Source organism: Manacus candei, unplaced genomic scaffold (assembly GCF_025592945.1).
Source record: "Manacus candei isolate 608988 ecotype Guabito, Panama unplaced genomic scaffold, ASM2559294v1 h1tg000166l, whole genome shotgun sequence".
Classification (NCBI taxonomy): Eukaryota; Metazoa; Chordata; class Aves; order Passeriformes; family Pipridae; genus Manacus; species Manacus candei.
In genome coordinates, this window is record NW_026138214.1 from 127437 (window position 1) to 146304 (window position 18868).

At 61.2% G+C, this 18868-nt stretch overlaps 3 protein-coding genes across 9 annotated transcripts; 2 read left to right on the forward strand and 1 right to left on the reverse strand.

Annotated features, from left to right (window-relative positions):
* The first annotated feature begins 213 nt into the window (after positions 1–213).
* UBE2Q1 (ubiquitin conjugating enzyme E2 Q1) lies at positions 214–7415 on the forward strand. The gene is made up of 13 exons (XM_051773200.1): positions 214–589; positions 1315–1419; positions 1697–1801; positions 2105–2155; positions 3778–3918; positions 4463–4547; positions 4981–5041; positions 5569–5659; positions 5751–5809; positions 6057–6105; positions 6277–6372; positions 6509–6575; positions 6990–7415. The coding sequence occupies exons 1-13, from the start codon at positions 305–307 to the stop codon at positions 7019–7021; spliced, it is 1227 nt and encodes a 408-aa protein (XP_051629160.1). The 5' UTR covers positions 214–304; the 3' UTR covers positions 7022–7415.
* Positions 7416–10799: 3384 nt separating this feature from the next.
* Positions 10800–14978, forward strand: SHE (Src homology 2 domain containing E). 3 transcript variants are annotated; one of them, XM_051773196.1, is made up of 6 exons: positions 10800–11192; positions 11826–11952; positions 12752–13060; positions 13474–13624; positions 13729–13848; positions 14273–14978. In XM_051773196.1, exons 1-6 carry the CDS (start codon positions 10800–10802, stop codon positions 14457–14459), a joined length of 1287 nt encoding a protein of 428 aa, XP_051629156.1. In that variant the 3' UTR covers positions 14460–14978. The 3 variants fall into 3 exon arrangements, with proteins under 3 accessions (XP_051629156.1, XP_051629157.1, XP_051629158.1); XM_051773197.1 differs by having other exon boundaries at positions 14305–14978; XM_051773198.1 differs by having other exon boundaries at positions 12752–12814.
* A 174-nt stretch (positions 14979–15152) lies between these two features.
* On the reverse strand, positions 15153–18856 carry IL6R (interleukin 6 receptor). Of its 5 annotated transcripts, none has more exons than XM_051773192.1 (10): positions 18682–18856; positions 17731–17982; positions 17525–17648; positions 16986–17170; positions 16746–16906; positions 16526–16670; positions 16402–16445; positions 16206–16284; positions 16005–16113; positions 15153–15933 (listed from the first exon to the last, which is right to left on the reverse strand). In XM_051773192.1, exons 1-10 carry the CDS (start codon positions 18773–18775, stop codon positions 15744–15746), a joined length of 1383 nt encoding a protein of 460 aa, XP_051629152.1. In that variant the 5' UTR covers positions 18776–18856; the 3' UTR covers positions 15153–15743. The 5 variants fall into 5 exon arrangements, with proteins under 5 accessions (XP_051629152.1, XP_051629151.1, XP_051629149.1 ...); XM_051773191.1 differs by having other exon boundaries at positions 16746–16909; XM_051773189.1 differs by having other exon boundaries at positions 16986–17281.
* Between the last annotated feature and the right edge of the window lie 12 nt (positions 18857–18868).

Consider the following 18868-nt stretch of genomic DNA (forward strand, 5'->3'; position numbering starts at 1 on the left):
CACTCCTCTCCGGCCCCCCCGGTGCCCCCTGGGCTCAGCCCCCTGCCCCCGGTGCCCCCCTGGTGCCTCCACGTGACCCCTCCCGGGTGGAGGTGGGGCTCCCCACTGGCCCCGCCCCCTTTCCCCGCTCCTTGGGTGCTCCCGGTCCGTCACTTCCGTTCCCGTCGCACGGCGCTTCCGGCGAGCTTGGCCCCGCCCGTTCCGGCAGCGGCACTTCCGGGAGCGGGGCCGTCCCGCCGCCATCTTGGGCCGGCTCCGGGGCTGCGGCGGCGGCGGCGGCTGGAGCGGGTCCCTCCATGGGAAGATGCAGCGGGCGGGGCCGGAGGAGGCGGCGGGGGCGCAGGCGGCGGCGGGGGGTCCCGGGCGGAGCGGCGCCGAGGTGGCGGCGGCCCCCGCCGGGCGGCTCCTGAGGCGGGAGTTGCGGCTGCTCGAGTCCATCTTCCACCGCGGCCACGAGCGGTTCCGCATCGGCAGCGCCTGCCCGGACGAGATCAGCTGCGAGTTCGTACCAGGGGCCGGAGCCCGCGCCGGCGCCTCCGCCTCCCGGGGGCCGCCGCCGGGGCCGGTCCGTATCCACTGCAACATCACGGTGAGGCCCCGGGGGGGCGAAGGGCCCGGGGACTGCGAGGTTACCATGGGGGCTGCCCTGGCCTGGGCGGCTCCCCCTCCGCCACGGGGGCTGTGCCCTCGTTCTCTCTGCCTCCCTCGGTTTTGTTTTGGGGGTCTCCCAGGGGGGCCCTGACCCGCCTGGAGAAGGGGCACCCGCGGCTCCTCCCGCCCGCTCTGTCTCCTCCTCCCTGAGCTTTTAGGGATTCTGGGTTGCGGATCCCCTCCTGTGTCACAGGTTACAGCTGTTTGGGGGCTCCGTGTGAGGAGCAGCAGAGCCTGGGAAGCACCCGGCGCAGAGTCTGTGTCCGAGATTTTCCAGAGGGGCGGATCGGGAGCGCTGCCGGAGGCTCTGCTCCGTGTTAAAGGTGCTGCCGGGCTCTTCTCCCGCAGCCGCTGGGGTAGAGCTGCGAGGGGAGGGACCCCTGGGCAGCCCGGGATGCTCTCGGTGTCCTGCCTCAAGCATCGATGGCCCCGCGACCACTGGGGGGGCCAAAACGCCACCACCCCGGGCTGGAGGATGGGAACAGAGCTAGCCGAGCACGGTCAGAGCAGGGCTTTGCTCTGCCCTCAGCCTCCAGGATTATCCTAGAGGGGGGATATCACCTGTGGCCTGGTCTCTGGTTTGTGGGGCTGCAGCCCCCACCCAGCCCAGCTTTGTCTCTGCCATGGCCTCCCTGCTGCCAACGCTCCTTCTCCTCCTCCCAGGAGTCTTATCCAGCTGTGCCCCCGATCTGGTCTGTGGAGTCGGACGATCCCAACTTGGCAGCTATCCTGGAGAGGCTGGTGGAAGTCAGGAAAGGAAACACGCTGGTGAGGCGCCGCTGCCTTGGGAGGGGGGAGGGAGGGCTGGCTGCTCATGGGGGGGAAATCCCTGCTTGTGTGTCCTCTGCCACCCAAGATGGGGGTGTGACTGCTCTCCAGAAATTTGGGATGAGCAGCTCTGGCTTTGTTTGGTGCTCGGGTGGGGTTTTGCTGCTGCAAGCAAGAAGGAGCAGTCCCGGGGCCTTCCCTCATTCACTGCAGCGCTGGGGCTCAGTTTGGTGTGGGGGGCCCTGCACCTCCCTGACCTTCTCTGCTCTCCCAACAGCTGCTGCAGCACCTGAAGAGAATAATCTCTGACCTCTGCAAACTCTACAACCTCCCCCAACACCCAGATGTTGAAATGCTGGACCAGCCTCTGCCGGCAGAACAAGTGAGTTGGCTCGGGAGGAGGCTCCCAAAGCTCAGCAAACCAGGTCCCTGGAGTATGCATTGGATGCTTTTGGGGGTTACCAGAGGAGGAACATGAGTGAGGGGTTGGGTTTCTGTCCTGGGTGATGCCAGCCAGCTCCACTGAGCCTTAGGACTGTTTCCTGTAAAGGCTCTTGGTTCCGCTTTGCTTTTAATTTGGTTCTGCCTGTACACCCCTGTTTGACCTCACCTTGGAAGCACCTGGGGAGGCAGGAGGGTATTGCCCCGGGATGCTGACTGCGCCATCTCTGTCCTGTCCTCACAGAGCACACAGGAAGAGGTGTCCTCTGAAGAGGAAGATGAGGAGATGCCAGAGGTAAGTGCCCCCTTGCTGTAGGAGGAGATATGCCGGAGAGCTGAGCATAGGGAGGTGCTGAGAGGTGCGAGGGCACAGGGACAGTGCCTGAGAGGAGCTCCTGGAGTGCAGGCAGCAAAGTTCAATTTAAAGGCTGGATAGTTCTCAGCGTTTTGATGCTGAGCCATGTCTGGGAGCCACCTGTTCACAGACCCCAAGGGAGTGCAGAGGCCAAGCGGCACAGCCGTATCCTCCAGAGGCATGTGGGTAAACTGTGAGCAGAGCTGCTTGGACAATGTTTGCTGTTCTGCAGAGTCTGAAATTCCCTCAGGAGAGATAGAATTTCCAGGTTGCTGTTGCTGGCAGGGGAGTCACCGTGCAAATGGGACTCCCACAGGGGGCATTAGATCGGGTGGCTGAGTGAGCCAGTGAGCTGATTGCTGGGAGCAGCAGAGGCAGCCACCCTTCACTGCAGGCTGGGGGCATCGTGCTGCAGAACCCACAGGCTCTGGTTGTTTGGTTTGCAGTTTAGAGAGCTCTAGAAGTGGGTGGAATAATCTTGAATCTCCATGGTGACGTTTAGCGATGCCTCACACGCTCCTCTGGGGTGTGAGCAGCACGGGCACTGAGTCAGCAGTGCTGTGGAACCTGGGGGCAGGTCACTGAGCAGCAGCACCCCAGCAGTTTGGGAGGGGTTTAGCAAAGTTAATTGATTGCTAAATCCAGGCTAGGCTTTGCCAGGGGAAAAGAAGGGTTAAACTGGCATCAGCATAAGCTCAGGGGTCTGCAGATCTGCCGCTTCGTGGCAAATCAGTGCTGTGTGAGGCCTCATGCTCCTGTGGGCTGGAAAATAAATCCTCAGGAGCTGAGCATTCCCCCTCATACCTTCTGCTAATGCCAGGTGTCGTTGTGGAGGGGGAACACTCTCATGTAGAGCAAAGGTTTTGTGCTTAGTGGTGGGATTTGTTGGGCTGTGTGGAGCAGCAGAGCTGCTCCCTTGTACAGAGATTCATTATGCAGGTTAATCCACTCGAAGGATTTTCTAGGAGGATCTGTTCTCCTGTGTGACAGTCTAAAAATGTCAAAGCCCTTCCAAAAATGCTGCTCAACTGGAATAGCTATGAGCAGCCTGGAGAGGCCGGAATAAACACTTGTTCTGAGGATTTAGTGCCAGTGCTGAAGCTGTGCATTATTCCCACAGCCATTTCCAGGCAGCTGAACGCTGTGTGCATGGGTAGAGATCTCTGCAGTGGGCCCAAATGGCTGCAACTGGTTTTTACTGGTTATTCACGTTGGGTTCTGACATTGATGAGTGTTGGTGTGGGAAGGTGTGAGGGGCAGAGGCTCTGCCAGGGTCAGGTACCACATCAGGGGTGTGCTGAGCTGATCTACAAAGAGCCCCCAGACACACTGAAATGTCCCCTCTTGTTGAGGGGAGAACAGCTCTTATTGAGCTTGCATGAGCCTAGTGCAGTGTCCCGGCCTTGTGTGTGTTCCATTCTGTTTGTGCCTCAGGTCAGGACTGGGGGCTTCCCGGGGTGAAAGAGTTGCACTAGGAATCCTTGCTGGGTCAGGGCAGCTCCGTACTCAGAGCAGGGAGGAGCCAAGGCACATCTCTTTGAGGTCTCCTCTTCCCTTCCCAGGACACTGAGGACTTGGACCACTATGAGATGAAAGAGGAGGAGCCGGCAGATGGGAGGAAGACGGAGGATGAAGGCATTGGGAAGGAAAACCTGGCCATTTTAGAGAAAATAAAAAAGAACCAGAGGCAAGATTACTTAAATGTACGTGTCGCCTGGCAGGCAGGCGGGTTGGGGGAGCAGAGGGACCCAGGGGCAAGAGCGGCTGAGGCACCTGCCAGCCCTCCAGCCCTAAATCAGGGGCCATCCCCAGCCAAAGGTACAACAGTGGCTCTCAAGAACTGGTGGGGCTGAAGCAGAGAAGTCTGTGATCTGTCTCTGCAGCTCCCAGAGGGTGCCCCCAAGTCGTTGGTGCTACGTGGGGTGGCCCTCCTGTGGTGAGATTTGGGCATCCCCTCTGCCTCCAGGAGCTGCACCTCACCTGGGGCTCTAGAGGCAGCTGTTGGATTTTGCTTTTGTACCTCTGGGATGAGATTTTTAGACAGTAGAGAGCACACGGAGGCATTTCTGCTGCAGCTGTGCTGCCCGGGGTGGCATATTTGGAGCAAGGGATGGACTGAGAAGTGAGGGGCAGACTGGCCTGCTACAGAGGCTGGACAGGGTTGTAGCTTAGGTGTTGACCTCGTAGAGCAATGACCATGGTGGGTGCAGCATAACAGTGCAACTTCCCCCCTCCCCTCCCTCACAGGGTGCAGTGTCTGGGTCTGTGCAGGCCACCGACCGGCTAATGAAGGAGCTCAGGGATATTTACCGATCACCAAGTTTCAAGGGCGGTGAGTGCTGCGGGGACCTCCAGGGAGGAGAGTTCCTCCTCGTTCTGGGGGCACCTAATGGACCTGGGAGGTGTTCTGCTCAGCTGGGGGGAGGATCTCTGACCTTTGGTGGCTGTGGCTTTGTTAAGAGTGAGCAAAACCTCTCTGTTGCCCTCTCTGTTCTCTGCCATTGCTGGGTGGAAGTGAGGAGCATGCTGTGGGTTGGAGGATTATCTGGCTTTGAGTGGGATGGTGCTCCAGTCCCTTTTCCGAGCCCAGGGACTCAGGGAAAGAAACTGCTGCCCTCAGGACTGTCCTGGATAAGTGCTGCTTTTTGTGGAGGCACTGCCCAAGTGAGGTAGTGCTGCAGGGTCCAGGGGATTTGAAATCTGGGTGATCCCTCGACCCCCTCTCGGTTTTCCCCTGCAGTGACCCACCTCTGTTCTTCTTGCAGGATACTATGCAGTTGAACTAGTGAATGACAGCCTGTACGATTGGAACGTCAAACTCCTGAAGTAGGTGGCCCAGCTTGGGACTGTGCAGTTATGGTGGGTCTTGGTGGTGGGACCAGAAGGTCCCTATGAGCAGAGGGGACGTGAGCAGGACAGGGCAGCACCTGGCAGTTCTTGGGTTAGCCTCTCTCAGGCAGCTGGCTTGCTGTCTCCATGTCAGAAGGGGGTGATACCGCCAGGGAAAGATGAGATAATGTGAGGGCTTGCAAGTCTCTGCTGTTCCTAGAGTCCGGAAAGAGGTGCATCAGGCAAACCTTGAGCTTTCACACCCTCCAGACACCAGTGCTGCCTTTTCCTTGGGCCAGACAGTCTTTATTTTTAAGCTGGCAGCATGCAAAAGGGGTGTGATGGTCTTCTCTGCAAAGCAGGAGCAGAATGCCAGCAGCCCATGCTGGCACTGCCCTCGGTGAGGGCCTGGGGCCCGCGAGGCTGCCCGGCAGTGCAGGTACGGCGGCTCTAGGGTGAGCTGACAGCACGGCTGGCTTGAGGTGTCTGGCCCTGACTGACCCTCTGGGGTGTTCCTGCCACAGGGTTGACGAGGACAGCGCTTTGCACAGCGATCTCCAGATCCTCAAAGAGAAAGAAGGAACAGATTTCATCCTCCTCAACTTCTCCTTTAAAGTAAGGTTCCCCCTCCTCAAGAGGCACTTGCCTGGGCGAGGCTTCAAAGAACACCTTTCTCAACGGCTTTACTTCCCTTCTCTCATTCCAGGATAACTTTCCTTTTGATCCACCGTTCGTAAGGGTTGTGTCCCCGGTGCTGTCAGGGGGGTGAGTAACCATTTGCCTTTCTCTGCTCTGCAGAGCTGCTTCCTGCAGCAGTTTTCACTGGCTTTATCCAGCATCATGACCTCCCTGACATGGGTTTGCCGTAGGGAAGCAGAGACAGGGATGGTGGATTTTTTTTTAAGTGTATTTCTTCCATCTGAGATCTGATCAGAGATGTTTCACCTCTGGAGCAGTGGGTGGGTGTGGCTACATCCGTTTCTGCAGTAATTTTGTCTGATTCCTTCCCCAGGTATGTTCTGGGTGGCGGTGCCATCTGCATGGAGCTGCTCACCAAACAGGTGGGTGCTGGTCCCTGCAGGGGCTGGGGGAGCTGCTCTGCCCACCACGCTCCACATTCCTGCTGGATCCTACTATGCCCTTGCCTGGCACAGCTGGGGGAGGCTGTTTGGTTGCATTGAGAGGCACAGCCCCCAGGGTGGGTCTGGCCTCACCGCATGTTGCTCTCCCAGGGCTGGAGCAGCGCCTACTCCATCGAGTCGGTGATCATGCAGATCAGCGCGACGCTGGTGAAAGGGAAAGCACGAGTACAATTCGGAGCCAACAAGGTAAGTAAGACCTGGCTGGTACAAGAGAATGGTGGGTGATAGGGGAGAGGCAAATGGAGGCACAGCCAACTCTGGCTATGGGATGGCTCACCCAAGGTTCCTGCTGGACTGATCATCTCTCTGCCTTCTACTGCAGAACCAGTACAGCCTGACAAGAGCACAGCAGTCCTACAAGTCCCTGGTTCAGATCCATGAGAAGAATGGTAAGGGCTGAGGGAGGGGGCCTGTGTTTCCCCTTGCTCATTTGGGCTCCCCAGACGAGCTGCTCGAGTTTTATCCCGCTCCAAGTGCAGAGGTGACCTGGAGGCAGGGGCAGCTGCTGGAATGCAGGGTGTGGGTGCAGCATGCTACTGCCCTCCCTGATGCCCAGGGCTGGGCTCCTGCGGCTGTAACTAGAGGCAGCACCTCACTGAATGCTTGGACTTGATGATCTGAGAGGTCTTTTCCAACCTAAACAATTCTGTGATTGTCCATGGTGTCAGGAAGTAACCCAGAGGGAAAGCCTTCCGTTAATCAGGGAGACGTGGCCTTTTGGAAGTGGGAAAGCAGCTTTTCCAGGCACAGATTCCCATTGCCCATGCAGCTTCCTCCCTCACGGATCTCTCTCCTCATTCCAGGCTGGTACACACCACCCAAGGAGGATGGCTAGTGCAGATACTGCAGGACCAATCTGATTATCTTCTGGATGCTCTATTTGGATCTTACTGATGCCTCTTGGCTTTCTCCCAGGATGTAATAGCTCTGCCTGTTGCGGGACAATACTGGCTGTTCAAAACTCTAAATAAAACTGTTTAAGGAGTTGGACTGACCCAGAACACTTGCTGGGCCCATGCTAGCAGGCATTCTTGTTAAAACAAACTCGAGCCTCTTGTATCGCTGGAAACTTTTGACTCTGCTCCAGTCTAGAGCGTCCTCCTTACCTATGCTATGGATTTAATTTATTTTCTTATTTCATGTACACTGCTTTTTTTTGTTACAGTGTATGATGGATGTGTATGGAAAATGTATCTTTGGAGAAAAATTACAGTTTGTTAATTTGAGAATGCTGGTCTAACTCATTCTTTGCAAGCTGCTGCTGGGTGGGTTGTGCCCTAAGAACTCTGCTGCAGCCCTGGTGCAAGGGTGGGGAGATGGATGGAGCCACGGTGGGCTCAAGCCCTGCAGGAACGGCTGGAGCAGCTGCCTTGGAAGAAGAAAAACCTGTTTCCCCCTGGCCAAACCCATCTCTTCTTAAACTGCGAACTTGCAACTCGAAGCACAGAGGGGGAGATCTGAGGCTGTCCTCTGCCATGCAGTGGAGGACAGGGTTGTGGGTGCAGCCCAGGGCTGCCAGCTCCCACCCCAGCTTCTCTCTCTCCTCTTGCCCAGCAGTGAGATGAGCAGAGGCCCAGCTGTGCCCAGTGCAGAGCTATAGCCCTTTGTCCTCTTTCTCCCCACTAGCTGTGGGTGGGATTCTGAGCCCCTCGCCCCAGTCCCTGCTGTGCTGTGGATGCAAAAACTGCTGCGGGGAGGGGAGTGTGGGCACTGCTCTGGCCACCACTGCTCCTGACCAGGACCTGCTCTGGCAGCGAGCACCTCATTCTATGGTGATTTGTTTTACTTTCCCTCCTCGAACTCTTGTTCCTGTTCACCTTGGTGCTCCAGCCCTCCATGGATGGTGCTGCTGCTTTTGTGGCCTGTTGCCTCGAATCCCCCCAGCTCTGTCTTAAGTCTGCTGGAAGGAGATTTGGGTGTCAGAGCTCCTCTAACTTGGGCTGTGTCCTCGGCTGGAGGGCAGAGCTGACGCACTAGTGTCAAAGCTGGGACCATGGGTATTAATTCACTGTGTTTGAATAAAAGTTATTAGAAAATCAAAGGGCCTCAGAACTCCATTATCTACTTCAGCAGCTGGTCCTCTGTCCTGCTCCAAACCTTGGAAATAAAGATGCTGTAGGAGGGGGATTAGTAATGGCTCTGGCATCAGCTGGGGACTATTTTTAAGTGCTTTGCTGAAGGACTCGAGAGTTTGTGATGCTGAGCAGCTCTGCCATGTGTCCTTCTCCACCCCGGACCAGGGGCTGGGGGGAGCTCTGCTCCTCTCTTTAGCTCAGGAACCTGCTCGGTGGGGTGTTAAGCTGATTTAATGATGGTGTAAAACATTTGTGGGGGTTTCTCTTTGGCGAGGTGCGGACTACTCTGCCGAACCTAGCGTTGGGTTGGGATTGGGTATGCTGAGTTGGCTGGGAGACCTCATGGGCACATGCTCTCAAATCCTGGCGGCTTTCCGGGCTGGGATGAGCAAAACTGAAGAAGGCCCTGCAGGACCCTCTCTGTCAGTGGAATGCTGACCTGGCAGGCATTGAGGCTGGAAGAACAGCAGGAGCAGCCTGAGCTGGCGTCTGGCAGGCGCCTGCCAGTCCCGTTTGTTTGCACCTGCCTGTCCCACTCCAAGCTGGGCTTGGCGCTCGTCACCACTGTGCTGGCTCAGCGCTTGTTTTGTCTTCTCAGGGAAGCAGGTGCATGGTGGTGCCATCTGTCACCACTGCCAAAGGCAGTCCCAAAGCCTTTCCCTGCAGGAGCTGGTAGAGGATAAGGGCGCAGGGGAGACTTCCCGGAGGAGACGCGTGGATGGCATATCACCGGTTGCACTGCCGCAGCACCAAACCACTGAGAGGGTGCTGCCTGTGTGTCTGTCCTGTTGAGGCCCTGTAAATGATTGAGGGAGATTTTAAGTCTGCCAAGGAAAGAAAAGGAGCTGGCACCCAAGGGAAGCAGAGTTTTCCTTGAGCTCAAGAAGGCAAAACTGGAGCCTGCTGAGATCCCACTGGCAGTTTGGGTGCCAGCCCATCACTGCGAGGCACATCCTGCCCAGCAGCGCCAGCAAGGAAACTGCCATCACTTCCTATGCAGTGCCAGCACCAAGCACTTCCCTGCACCTGGATGTGGGCAGCACGTTGCTCGTTGGGGTCAGTTCTCCCAGTGATCCCTCACAGAGAAGCCTCCCCGGGAAGGGGGGAAGAAGGCAGGGAGGAGGCAGCTGGTCTGTGGGGATGTTCTCTGGCTCCTGCAAGGAAGAGGAGCCTGTGTCCTGATCCCAGACTCCCACCCTGGGGACTTGGGGAGCAATTTTACTGCAAAACCCCCTCCCCATTCCGTGCTGTTGCAAAGGGATGGGTAAGTGGCCCCCGGCGCTGTGCAGCCCGGCAGGAAGCCAAACCGCTGGGCTCAACCGAGTTTTTCCGGCAAGGTGTCAGCACAGATCTTGGCTGATGTGGTGTGAACCGCGGCTGCGGCAGCAGTGAGTGCATTGGCGCTGTGCTTGTGACCCGTTAGGCTGTGCACGGGAGGCTGTGCACAGGGTCCTTGTACAGGGGGCTGTGCACAGTCTTCATCCATAGGGTCCATAGGATCCACGCTCAGGCTTAATTCATAGCGCCCACATTCAGGTCCCATCCGTAAAGTCCATAAATTCCACCCACAAGGTCCACTGAGTCCATGCGTAGGCTCCACCCACAGGGTCCACGTCCAGGGGCTGTGCAGGGGGCCCGCGCACGGAAGTCTGTGCTGTCCGTGGGATCTCTGTGCGGGGGTCCGCACGCAGTGTCCGTCAGTGGGTTCCATGTGCACTTCCTGTGCCATCAGCCGGGCAGGGTCCCGAGGTCTCCCAGCCCCGATGGGACGGACTCCCCACCGAAGCTGCCCTGCCTTCCCAGGGCTCCTCGTGTCCGCCGGGGCCGGGGCCGCGACCGCCTGCCAGGCCGATCCCTCGCTGTTCCCCGGGGCCGCCCCCTCCGGATCTGGGCGGGGAGCGCCGGCCCCGCCACCCCCTCCGGCCCCTCCGGCCCCGGCCCGGCTCGACCCGGCCCGCCGCCACCGCATGGGGCCCCCTGGGCCGACCTGACCCCTCGCCGAAGCCCCGTCGCCTCCGGATCCGGGCCCCGTCGAGGAGCCGCGACGGGATCTCCCGGCTGCCCGGACCCTTCGGAGCACGGAGAGAACCCCCCCGGTCCCGTCCCCGGCGGCAGGGGACCCCCAGAGCCCCCCAGGGACTGCCCCGGTCGGACCCCCTCGACGCCCGGCGAGACCCCCCTACTCGACCCATTGCTGGATCAGAGAGCCCGGCCCCCGCCGGAGCCTTTCCGAGGGGCGAGGGACTCCCGAGGGGACGAGATCCCTTCCCCGGGCCACGGGAGCCGGCACCCCTGGGGACCCACCGGCTGTCCCCGCGGGGGCGAAGGACGCCTGGAGCCCCCTACGAAGGCCCCGGCCCCCCGGCCCTCATCCCCCATCCCGGGCTGGCCCCTGGCTGCAGAGGATCCCGTCTCTGGGGCTGGGGGCAACCGGGCTGCCCAGTGTCCCCCGGCTGAGCCGGCCCTGAGCCGGCGGGACGGCCGTGGGGTGTCGAGGAGCCCCGGGGGGGCTTCGGCACCCTGCAGCTCCCGGGCCCCATGGCGGCCAAGTGGTTCAAGGAGTTCCCATCCAACCTGAAGACGGTTTCGGAAAGGGCTCGGCCGGGCAGCGGGAGCCTCGGGAAGAGCCGCAAAAATTCAACTGCTGAGCTTGGGGGCTGCCGGGGGCCAGGGGGTGGCAAGGAAGGGGGCAGCCGGCTGTCACGGGACAACCTGCAGGGTCTGCTCCAGGCCGCCACTGGGAAGATGAGGAAGAATTCTCGAGCGGAGGGAGGCATGCCAGAGGGACCCCCCAAAACCTGCGGCGCCTACATCAACCGCCTCATCAAAGTGGAGGCTCCCGAGAAGAATGGGAAGGGATACCCTGGCCCCCTGCCCGCTGGCCTGCCTGCCCCCGAGCAGGACAAGGGAAAGACCCCCAAGACAGAGACGGTAAGGCAGGGACCGAGGTGGGAGAGGGGGAGGCGCACTGTGGGGAGCCCGCAGCAGTGGCAGCTTTAACCACTTTGGGCTTCTGACTCATTAGCCCGCTGACTCCGGCCTTTCATCCCACTCGGCTCCACTGCTTTCAAATCCCTTCAAAGCTGCCTTCATCCCAACTACCCTTCATCAGCCAGACAAGTGTGAGAGGGGTCGCTGGGCCCCCTCGCCACGTCCCATTTGTCCCATCCTACCCTGACCCCAGCACTCGGCTGCTGGTTGAACAAAGGCTGATGTAAAGCTTTTCTGGGAAGCTAGACTTTCACCCCTGCACAGCCTTTGGGGGACTGGGAGCTAGATGGGGGGCAGGGGGAGGGGGCGTTGCTGTCACACAAAAGGGTCCCAGAGTTCCCCCCAGGCTCCTCCCCCCACTGCTGAGGTGCATAGGGATGGACACTGCCCCCACCCAAAGGTGCCACTGGATGCACCCTCCTGGGGTTGTGACATGGCTCCATTTACCCCAGAGGAACCACCATCTTCCCCTGGGGACCCCAGTGTCCTGTTCCCAGCTCTGTGCCAGTGGCATCCCTGCCACCCCTTCTGGGTCCCCTGCCCTGAGGCCAGCAGTGCCTGTCCCCTCATCAGGTCATCATCCTGGAGGACTATGCTGACCCCTATGACGCCAAGCGCACCAAGGGGCAACGGGACGCCGAGCGCCTGGGGGAGAATGATGGGTACATGGAGCCCTACGATGCCCAGCAGATGATCACAGGTACGTGCCATGTTGAGCCATGCCACGACACTGCAGCTGGCACCACTCCCCAGCCGGGAGTGCACAGCAGCCCTTGGAGCCACCCGGCACGGGAGGCTTCAGGAACAGGAAAGCTGCTCGCTGCTTCCTGTGGCTGTGTGGGACCAGATAAGGAGTGGGAGCAAGGCCGGACACTGACCTGTGCCCGCCGGCCCCTTGACCGCTGCCATGACCTGCTGCCACCGCCTGATGGGTGCGTATGGCCAGCGCAAAGCTCTCAGTGCCCCCCAGTCATCCCAGGGTGGGGGTACCGCCCCTGAGACTCCTCCGTGGTCATGCCCCCCAGATGGTGACCCCTCAGGGCCGGCGTGGCGACCGTCCAGCTGGCCACAACAACAGGAACTGACTGGGCCGGAAGCTGGAAATAAAAGATTTGCTGCTGATGGTTTTTTTCCGTGCGGGGCAGCCCAGGCTGTTTGGCGGAGACTGGTGCCGTGGGGAGAAGCAGGGGGCCAGGAGGGGCGAGCCCCCCGGGGTGGCCTCCCTCATGGCTGGGCTCCAGCCTGGGGTGTAGCATCCTGCCCCTGCAGGACTCAGCTGGCCCCACCACTGTGGGCCTGTGCCTGTGGCGCCAGGGCCGCGACAGCAGACCAGGCGCCATGAGGATGGGCCCCTTCCTGCTCCTGCTCCTCCCAAGCTGGTTCCCAGTGGGGCGTTCCCAGTATGGGGTCCCCTGTGCACATCCCTCTCCAAGGGCTGGTATTGGGAGTGGGGGGGTCTAAGGGGACACATCCTGACCCACCATCCCTCTTCCCCACAGAAATCCGTCGTCGGGGCTCCAAGGATCCCCTGGTCAAAACTATCCTGCTGCTGGACAGTCCTGGCGAGTCGGGGGAGGGGGGTGCCAAACTGGAGCCGGCCAAGTGGCTGGGGGGCAAGGAGGTGGCAGGGAAGGGGTCACAGCTCTACGACACCCCCTATGAGCCTGGGGAGGGGGTGGCTGGGGGGACCCTGGAGCACAGGGTGTGGGCCAGTGACGGGCGCCTGCCCGAGAACGACGAGCGCCCAGCGGGAGAGTACGAGCAGCCCTGGGAGTGGAAGAAGGAGCAGATTGTCAAAGCATTGTCAGGTAGGGGACAGGCATGGGATGGGAATGGGGATGACAACAGGGACAGGGATGGGGACAGACTTTTTAGCAGGACAAGAGGGGATGGTTTTAAACTATAAGGGGAAATTTAGATTAGATATAAGAAGGTTTTTGTGCTGGAGGGTGGCGAGGCACTGGCACAGGTTGCCCAGAGAGGTGGTAGATGTCTGTCTGCAAGGTCAAGTTGGATGGGGCTCTGAACAACCAGATGTAGCTGAAAATGTCCCTTTTCATGGGGTTGGACCAGATGGGAACAGGTACGTGGATGGAGAAGGGGATGGAACTGGGGCTGGGGAAGGTGCCAGGGCTGGGGATAGGGACAGAGCTAAGGGTGGGGATTAGAAGTGGAAGTGGCCTAGAAGGGGTTTTGGAGGCTCATATCTCATCCTTCCCAGTCCAGTTTGAGGGCTCGGAACGTCCCAAAGAGGAGACGCTGCGGCAGCACCTACGCCAGAAGAGCTGGACCCCCAAGATGCTGAAGCCGGCGGGGGCCGAGCACAGTGAGGGGGAGCGGGTGGACCCTGCCCTGGCACTGGAAAAACAGCCGTGAGTTGCGAGGCCAAGCCATGTGTGAGAAACGGTGGGTGGGGGGGCAGGGTGCCCAGGGCTTTGCCTTGGCTCAGCATCCCTTCCTCGGTGTCCCCCCACAGATGGTACCACGGGGCCATCACGCGGGCTGAGGCAGAGAGCCGGCTGCAGACGTGCCGGGAGGCAGGGTACCTGGTGCGCACCAGCGAGACCGGCAGCGGCAAGTACTCCATCGCGCTGAAGTGAGTGTCAGGGTGGCCACAGAGTCGGGGGGGTCCCGGTCCCGGCGGGGGGAGGGGTCCCGTCCTGGGGGGATGCGGCGAGGGGTCCCACCCTGGGGGATGCTGCATCGAGAGCCTCCCCACTGGTTGTTCACACCCGAGCCCTGATGGGAAGGGAGCACCCAGATCCCATGGTATGGCACCCCCAGACCCACGGAGGAACCCCAGGCATCCTGGTGTGGCACTGGGGTGGGGGGTGGGGGGTGGCGTGTACCCCTCCCCGGCACATTGTCAGGAGCGCCAGTGGCGTTTCCTTCCTGAGGAAGTGGAGCCCCTGGAGCTGAAACAATCAGAGCAGGACGGGAACAAACAGGGGTGGATGCGGCCGCGGGGCAGACGGGCGCCGGGGGGCCGGCGGCAAAGCTGATGCCCGCTGGCCGCCCAGGACCAGCCAGGGCTGCGTCCACATCATTGTAGCCCAGACCAAGGACAACAAGTACACGCTCAGCCAGGCCAGCGGCGTCTTCGCCAGCATCCCTGAGGTCGTGCACTACTACTCCACTGAGAAGCTGCCCTTCAAGGGGGCCGAGCACATGGCCCTGTTGCACCCTGTCCACTGCAAGCTGCATTAGTGCCCGCTGATGCCCCCCCAGACTGATCTGCGACCTCCACTTCTGTCATACGGGGCAGGTCTGCCCACGGAGATGGCCACATGCCACGGGGAGGGTCCAGAGGGAATGCCTCTGTCAAGTCATGACCTTGATCCTGGACTCCAGCAGGGCTGTTGGGATTTTGCCAGGACAAATCTTGACCACCCTGTGCCAGAGCTGACAGGCCACGGGGCTGCCCAGGGTGGGGGACCACAGCGAGACTGGGATGTGTAACGATATAGTAAAATAAATTTGTTGGCTGAGAAGGGCCAGCAGTCCCAGATGGCTGGGATGGGGCTCGTGGCAGGAAGAGTCGCCACAGTTTCGGGGGCTAGGGGTACTGGGGCTCCCCCAGCCACACATCTGCATCCTGCTAGGCTTTTTATAGCAGGGGGCCGGTGGAGGGGAAGGGGAACGCTGTCCCCAGGGCGCCTGAACACCCGCTACCCTCACCCTGCGGTTTCCTCCCCGGGTGCAGCTGCAGCTCTCTGGGGCGTTGCACAACCCAGTGTGGGGTGGGCACTGCATAGAAGAGGGGGCATGGCCTGAGGGTTCATGGCATGGCGTTTGTGGCGGAGGGGGTGCACAGCACAGGGGGTACAGCCTGGGAGGCACTGGAGGTACAGGGAGCTCACTGTGGGGTACACAGTGCAGTTGGGAGGCACAGCAAGGCAGAGGGTGCATGGACTGGGGCTACACAGCCCACTCTCACCCCCCCACACTGGAGTCACTCCCAGGCAAGGGGGCGCTGCAGTGATCCCTCCATTACTCCCCCCCACAGCATCCATTCCGGTACAAATCCAAAGCATTTATTGGAGCCACATTGTCTTATTTCCCCAACATATGCTTTAAAAAGGAGCCCCGGGGGGGCCAGAGCAGAAGTATGGGGCTGATCCAGCCAGGCCCCCCTCCCTCCCTGACCCCTGTGGCACTGCAGGGACTAGGCCCTTCCCCTGGGATCCTCAAACCTGACCCCGGGCCGGCTCCCACGCTCCGGCACAGCCCTGTTTCCAGTGCTGCCACCACCGCCCATCCCAGCTTAGCCATGGCTCTGAAGGTGCCCTCCAGGACCCAGTTTGGGGCTCCCCCCCAACTGTTTCTCCACAGGGGTGGCACTGATTCCCCTCCTCAGAGGCTGCTCCCAGCCACAGAGCCACCGGATAGTGGGGGGAGCTGCTCCCAGAGCCACATCACAGCCCTGGGAATCCTGGGGCGAGCAACCCCCACCTGACCCCCAAAGCACCTGCCAGCACATTCAGCCCCTGGCTACTGCCTTGAAGAGGAATAGTCCAAGTGGGTGATGTGGAGCGTTCCAGGGGCCGTGGGGGTGGGGCATGAGAGCAGGGGGGTGTCACTGAGTGGGGGTCTAGGGAGGCCCAGGGGGACCAGCATATGCTGCCCCTCGCCCTCCGGCTTGGTCCCCCGCTGCCTGCCTGTCCACCACATCTGCCTGTACCTGCAAGGGCAGAGAGTCTGGGTCAGGGGGGCCAGACAGAGCCCCCTGGCCAGGCACTCCCCAGCACTCACCTCACCACGATGCCAACAAAGAGGGCAATGCCCAGGAGCAGGCTCCCCCCGGCCACCAGGAAGGCATAGGGGGATGCCACAGGGTGGGCACTGGGTTCCATGACAGACCCTGACATGGAGAGAATGGATGGGCTCACTGCGTGGATGGGGGACCTGGGTGTGTCCCAGACCCCCACCCCCAACCCAGGAACCCCTCCTCACCATCAGCACCATCAGCACGGTCCTCCCAGAAGAGCTCTGGGGGCAGTGTCACCTCATAGCTGTCATCTTCCAAGGGGAACTGCAAAAGGAAGCAGGGGTGCACAATGGCATGGGGCAGCCCCCACGCCCTTGGTAACCCCTTGTCCCACATGGGGACAGGAGTATGTGGTAGCCCCCAGGGCTGAGGCCATCCCACCTGTGAGCTGAAAGGTCCCTTTTCAGAGGTGAAGTCCCTGGGGTCTGCAAGACGAGAGGGGAGCATGAGGCTGGGGGACCCCACACAGAGCCTCCACCCTCAGGGCTCTGTGTCCCACTCGTACCTGTCCAGGGGGTGCCCACAGCCTCCCGACTCCACTCGCTCCATGTGCCATGGCCGAACTCATCCTGCGCCCTCACCTGCACCACGTGCTTCGTCCCCCGCCATGCATCACGAATGTCCAGCCACGTTGTCGTCACCTGATCCACCTAGAGAGGACATGGGGCTGGGGACAGCCTGGACAGGGACCAGCAACAGCTGGATTCTAGGGAGAGGGGTCTCACCTCCATGAAGGCTGGGGCAGGCTCAGGGCGGTAGCGGACCTGGAAGCGGAGCCAGTAGAAACGGGGGTCCCAGGACAAGGGGTAGGACCAGTTGACCCGCAGCCACTGAGGCGCCTTCTCCAGCGCCTCCACCGTCACATTGAGGGGGGGATCAGGCTTCACTGCTGGGGAAGGGGGGGCTCAGGGCCTGGCACTGTGCCCTCGGCCACCCCAGCCCCCAGCAAGAGGGGCAGCACTCACAGACACTGCTGAGGGTGATGATCTTGTCTTTGCCGGCCAAGCCACTGGCGCTGTTGCTGACACATGTGGACACCACAAGGTGTTTGGTGTCCTCGGTGCCAGGTGGCACCTTCACCCGGCAAACAAACTTCCGTGCCTTGGAGAAGTAGCGGCACCGCTGCTCTGTGGCGTTCTCAGCTGTGAACCTGTGGGGCCACAGCTCAGTGGGGGCTGCAGCACGCACCAAACCAGGCATGGGGCAGCTGCAGGGGATGCATCCTATGCTGTGGAGTCCCAGGCAGCACAGGGGAAAGGCTCTGTGGGGATGGAAATGTTCCATGCCACGAGGTCCCAGGCAACATGGGGGAAGGGGTCAGTGGGGAAGGAACACATCCCATGCTGTGGGGTCCCAGCTCCCAGTAGTTGCTAGGGAAAGGGTCTGAAGGGAGGGAAGCATCTTGAGCTGTGGCGTTCCAGATGGCACTGGAGGAAGGGTCCATGGGGACACATTCTGTGCTGTGGGGTCCCAGCCCATGGTGGATGCAGCGACAGTGGCTCACCTACGCTTCACCCAGAGCATTGCCCGTGTCCCCGGGGATGGCTTCGTCCGCTGTGGCCACTCGCACAGGACATCCTTGTCATGGCTCCGTCGGTAGCAGGACACTTGGGGGGTTTCGAGGGGCTCTGCAAAGCAAGGAGGTGCTGAAGGACAGGGGCCATAGCGGGTAATGCTGCCAGGGACATCCCTACCCCGGTGTGGACCCACCTTCCACCAGCAGCCGCAGGGAGCGCAGTAGGCGGCTCCCCACAGAGCAGACGTAGCGCCCCGAGTCCTCGTAGCGCAGCCACCGCAGGAGCAGCACGTTGCCCTCCGCCAGCCGCCGTCCACGGCCTCCCGGCACTGCTGCTCCGCGCTCCTCCACCTGCCACTGCACTGTGACATTTGCGGGCACCTCGTCCCTGCAGATCAAAGTGATGTTGGCTCCCAGGCGGCCCAACACCACGTCCCGCGACAGTCCTGTGAGGGCAAGAGGGGGTCAGGTGATCAAGATGAGACCTCGAGTGCAGTGAGTGTCCCCAGATGAGGGGGGCACCCCACCATCTGCTCCCCACGTCCAGTGGCTGCTCAGGGTCAAGGCACTGAGCTGGAGAGAGGCAGCAGTTCCCCACGGAGTGGGGCACCAGACCACCGGAGTGGGGCACCAGACCACCGTCACCGCCATAGGGACGGGCACCGCAGCATCAAACGCGGTGTGTATTGAGGGGTCTGGCGGTGGAGCGCACGGCTCAGGGAGGTGGTAGACTGGGGCGGGTGGTGCCGGAGGGGTTAAGCGACAGCGCTGGCTGGCAGCCCCAGTCAGGCCTGAGCTCCCTCCAAAGGTCAACGGCCGGGGTGGACCTGCTGTTCCCTTCGGCTCCTGCTGCTGGGAACGCACCCTGCACCCAGGACACAGCACCCAGGACACACCATGGGGCATCCAGCACCCACTCAGCACCAGGACACAGCACTCAGGACACAGTCCCCCAGCCCCAGCACCCACTTTAACCCCCCTCTCCAGCACCCCCAGGGGTGCCCGGTATTCCCACCCGCCAGGCTCCTGCGGGACAGGCTGGGAACCGCATGTGTCTCCTCGCCGTGTCCGGACCCGTGGGGCCCCGGTACCCGGAGAGGGTCGGGTTCTCCACCCCCACCCTGCACGGTGCCGGTAGCACTCACCGGAGGGGCCACAGGGCCGCCCGGCGGCGGCGAACTGGAGGAGGAGAAGGAGGAGGAGGCGGGGGAGGAGGAGCGGCCCAGGCGGCCTCAACATGCTCCCGGTCCCGGGCAGAAAAACATCAGCGGGGCCGCCGGTGCCCGCGCTTGTGAAACCGGGCGGAGGGGCGGGGGCGGCACGTGCGCCCGG

Excerpts from the sequence above, each read along its gene's own strand:
- IL6R (XM_051773188.1), bottom strand. The coding sequence starts at position 18,775 with ATGTTGAGGCCGCCTGGGCCGCTCCTCCTCCCCCGCCTCCTCCTCCTT. Across the intron at positions 16,910-16,985 it reads CATCACCCTCAGCAGTGTCT|CAGTGAAGCCTGATCCCCCC; the intron begins GTGAGTGCTGCC and ends CCCCTTCCCCAG. Across the intron at positions 16,671-16,745 it reads CTGCCCCAGCCTTCATGGAG|GTGGATCAGGTGACGACAAC; the intron begins GTGAGACCCCTC and ends TGTCCTCTCTAG.
- UBE2Q1 (XM_051773200.1), top strand. The coding sequence starts at position 305 with ATGCAGCGGGCGGGGCCGGAGGAGGCGGCGGGGGCGCAGGCGGCGGCG. Across the intron at positions 2,156-3,777 it reads AAGATGAGGAGATGCCAGAG|GACACTGAGGACTTGGACCA; the intron begins GTAAGTGCCCCC and ends TTCCCTTCCCAG. Across the intron at positions 6,373-6,508 it reads TACAATTCGGAGCCAACAAG|AACCAGTACAGCCTGACAAG; the intron begins GTAAGTAAGACC and ends CTTCTACTGCAG.
- SHE (XM_051773196.1), top strand. The coding sequence starts at position 10,800 with ATGGCGGCCAAGTGGTTCAAGGAGTTCCCATCCAACCTGAAGACGGTT. Across the intron at positions 11,193-11,825 it reads AGACCCCCAAGACAGAGACG|GTCATCATCCTGGAGGACTA; the intron begins GTAAGGCAGGGA and ends TCCCCTCATCAG. Across the intron at positions 13,625-13,728 it reads CTGGCACTGGAAAAACAGCC|ATGGTACCACGGGGCCATCA; the intron begins GTGAGTTGCGAG and ends GTCCCCCCACAG.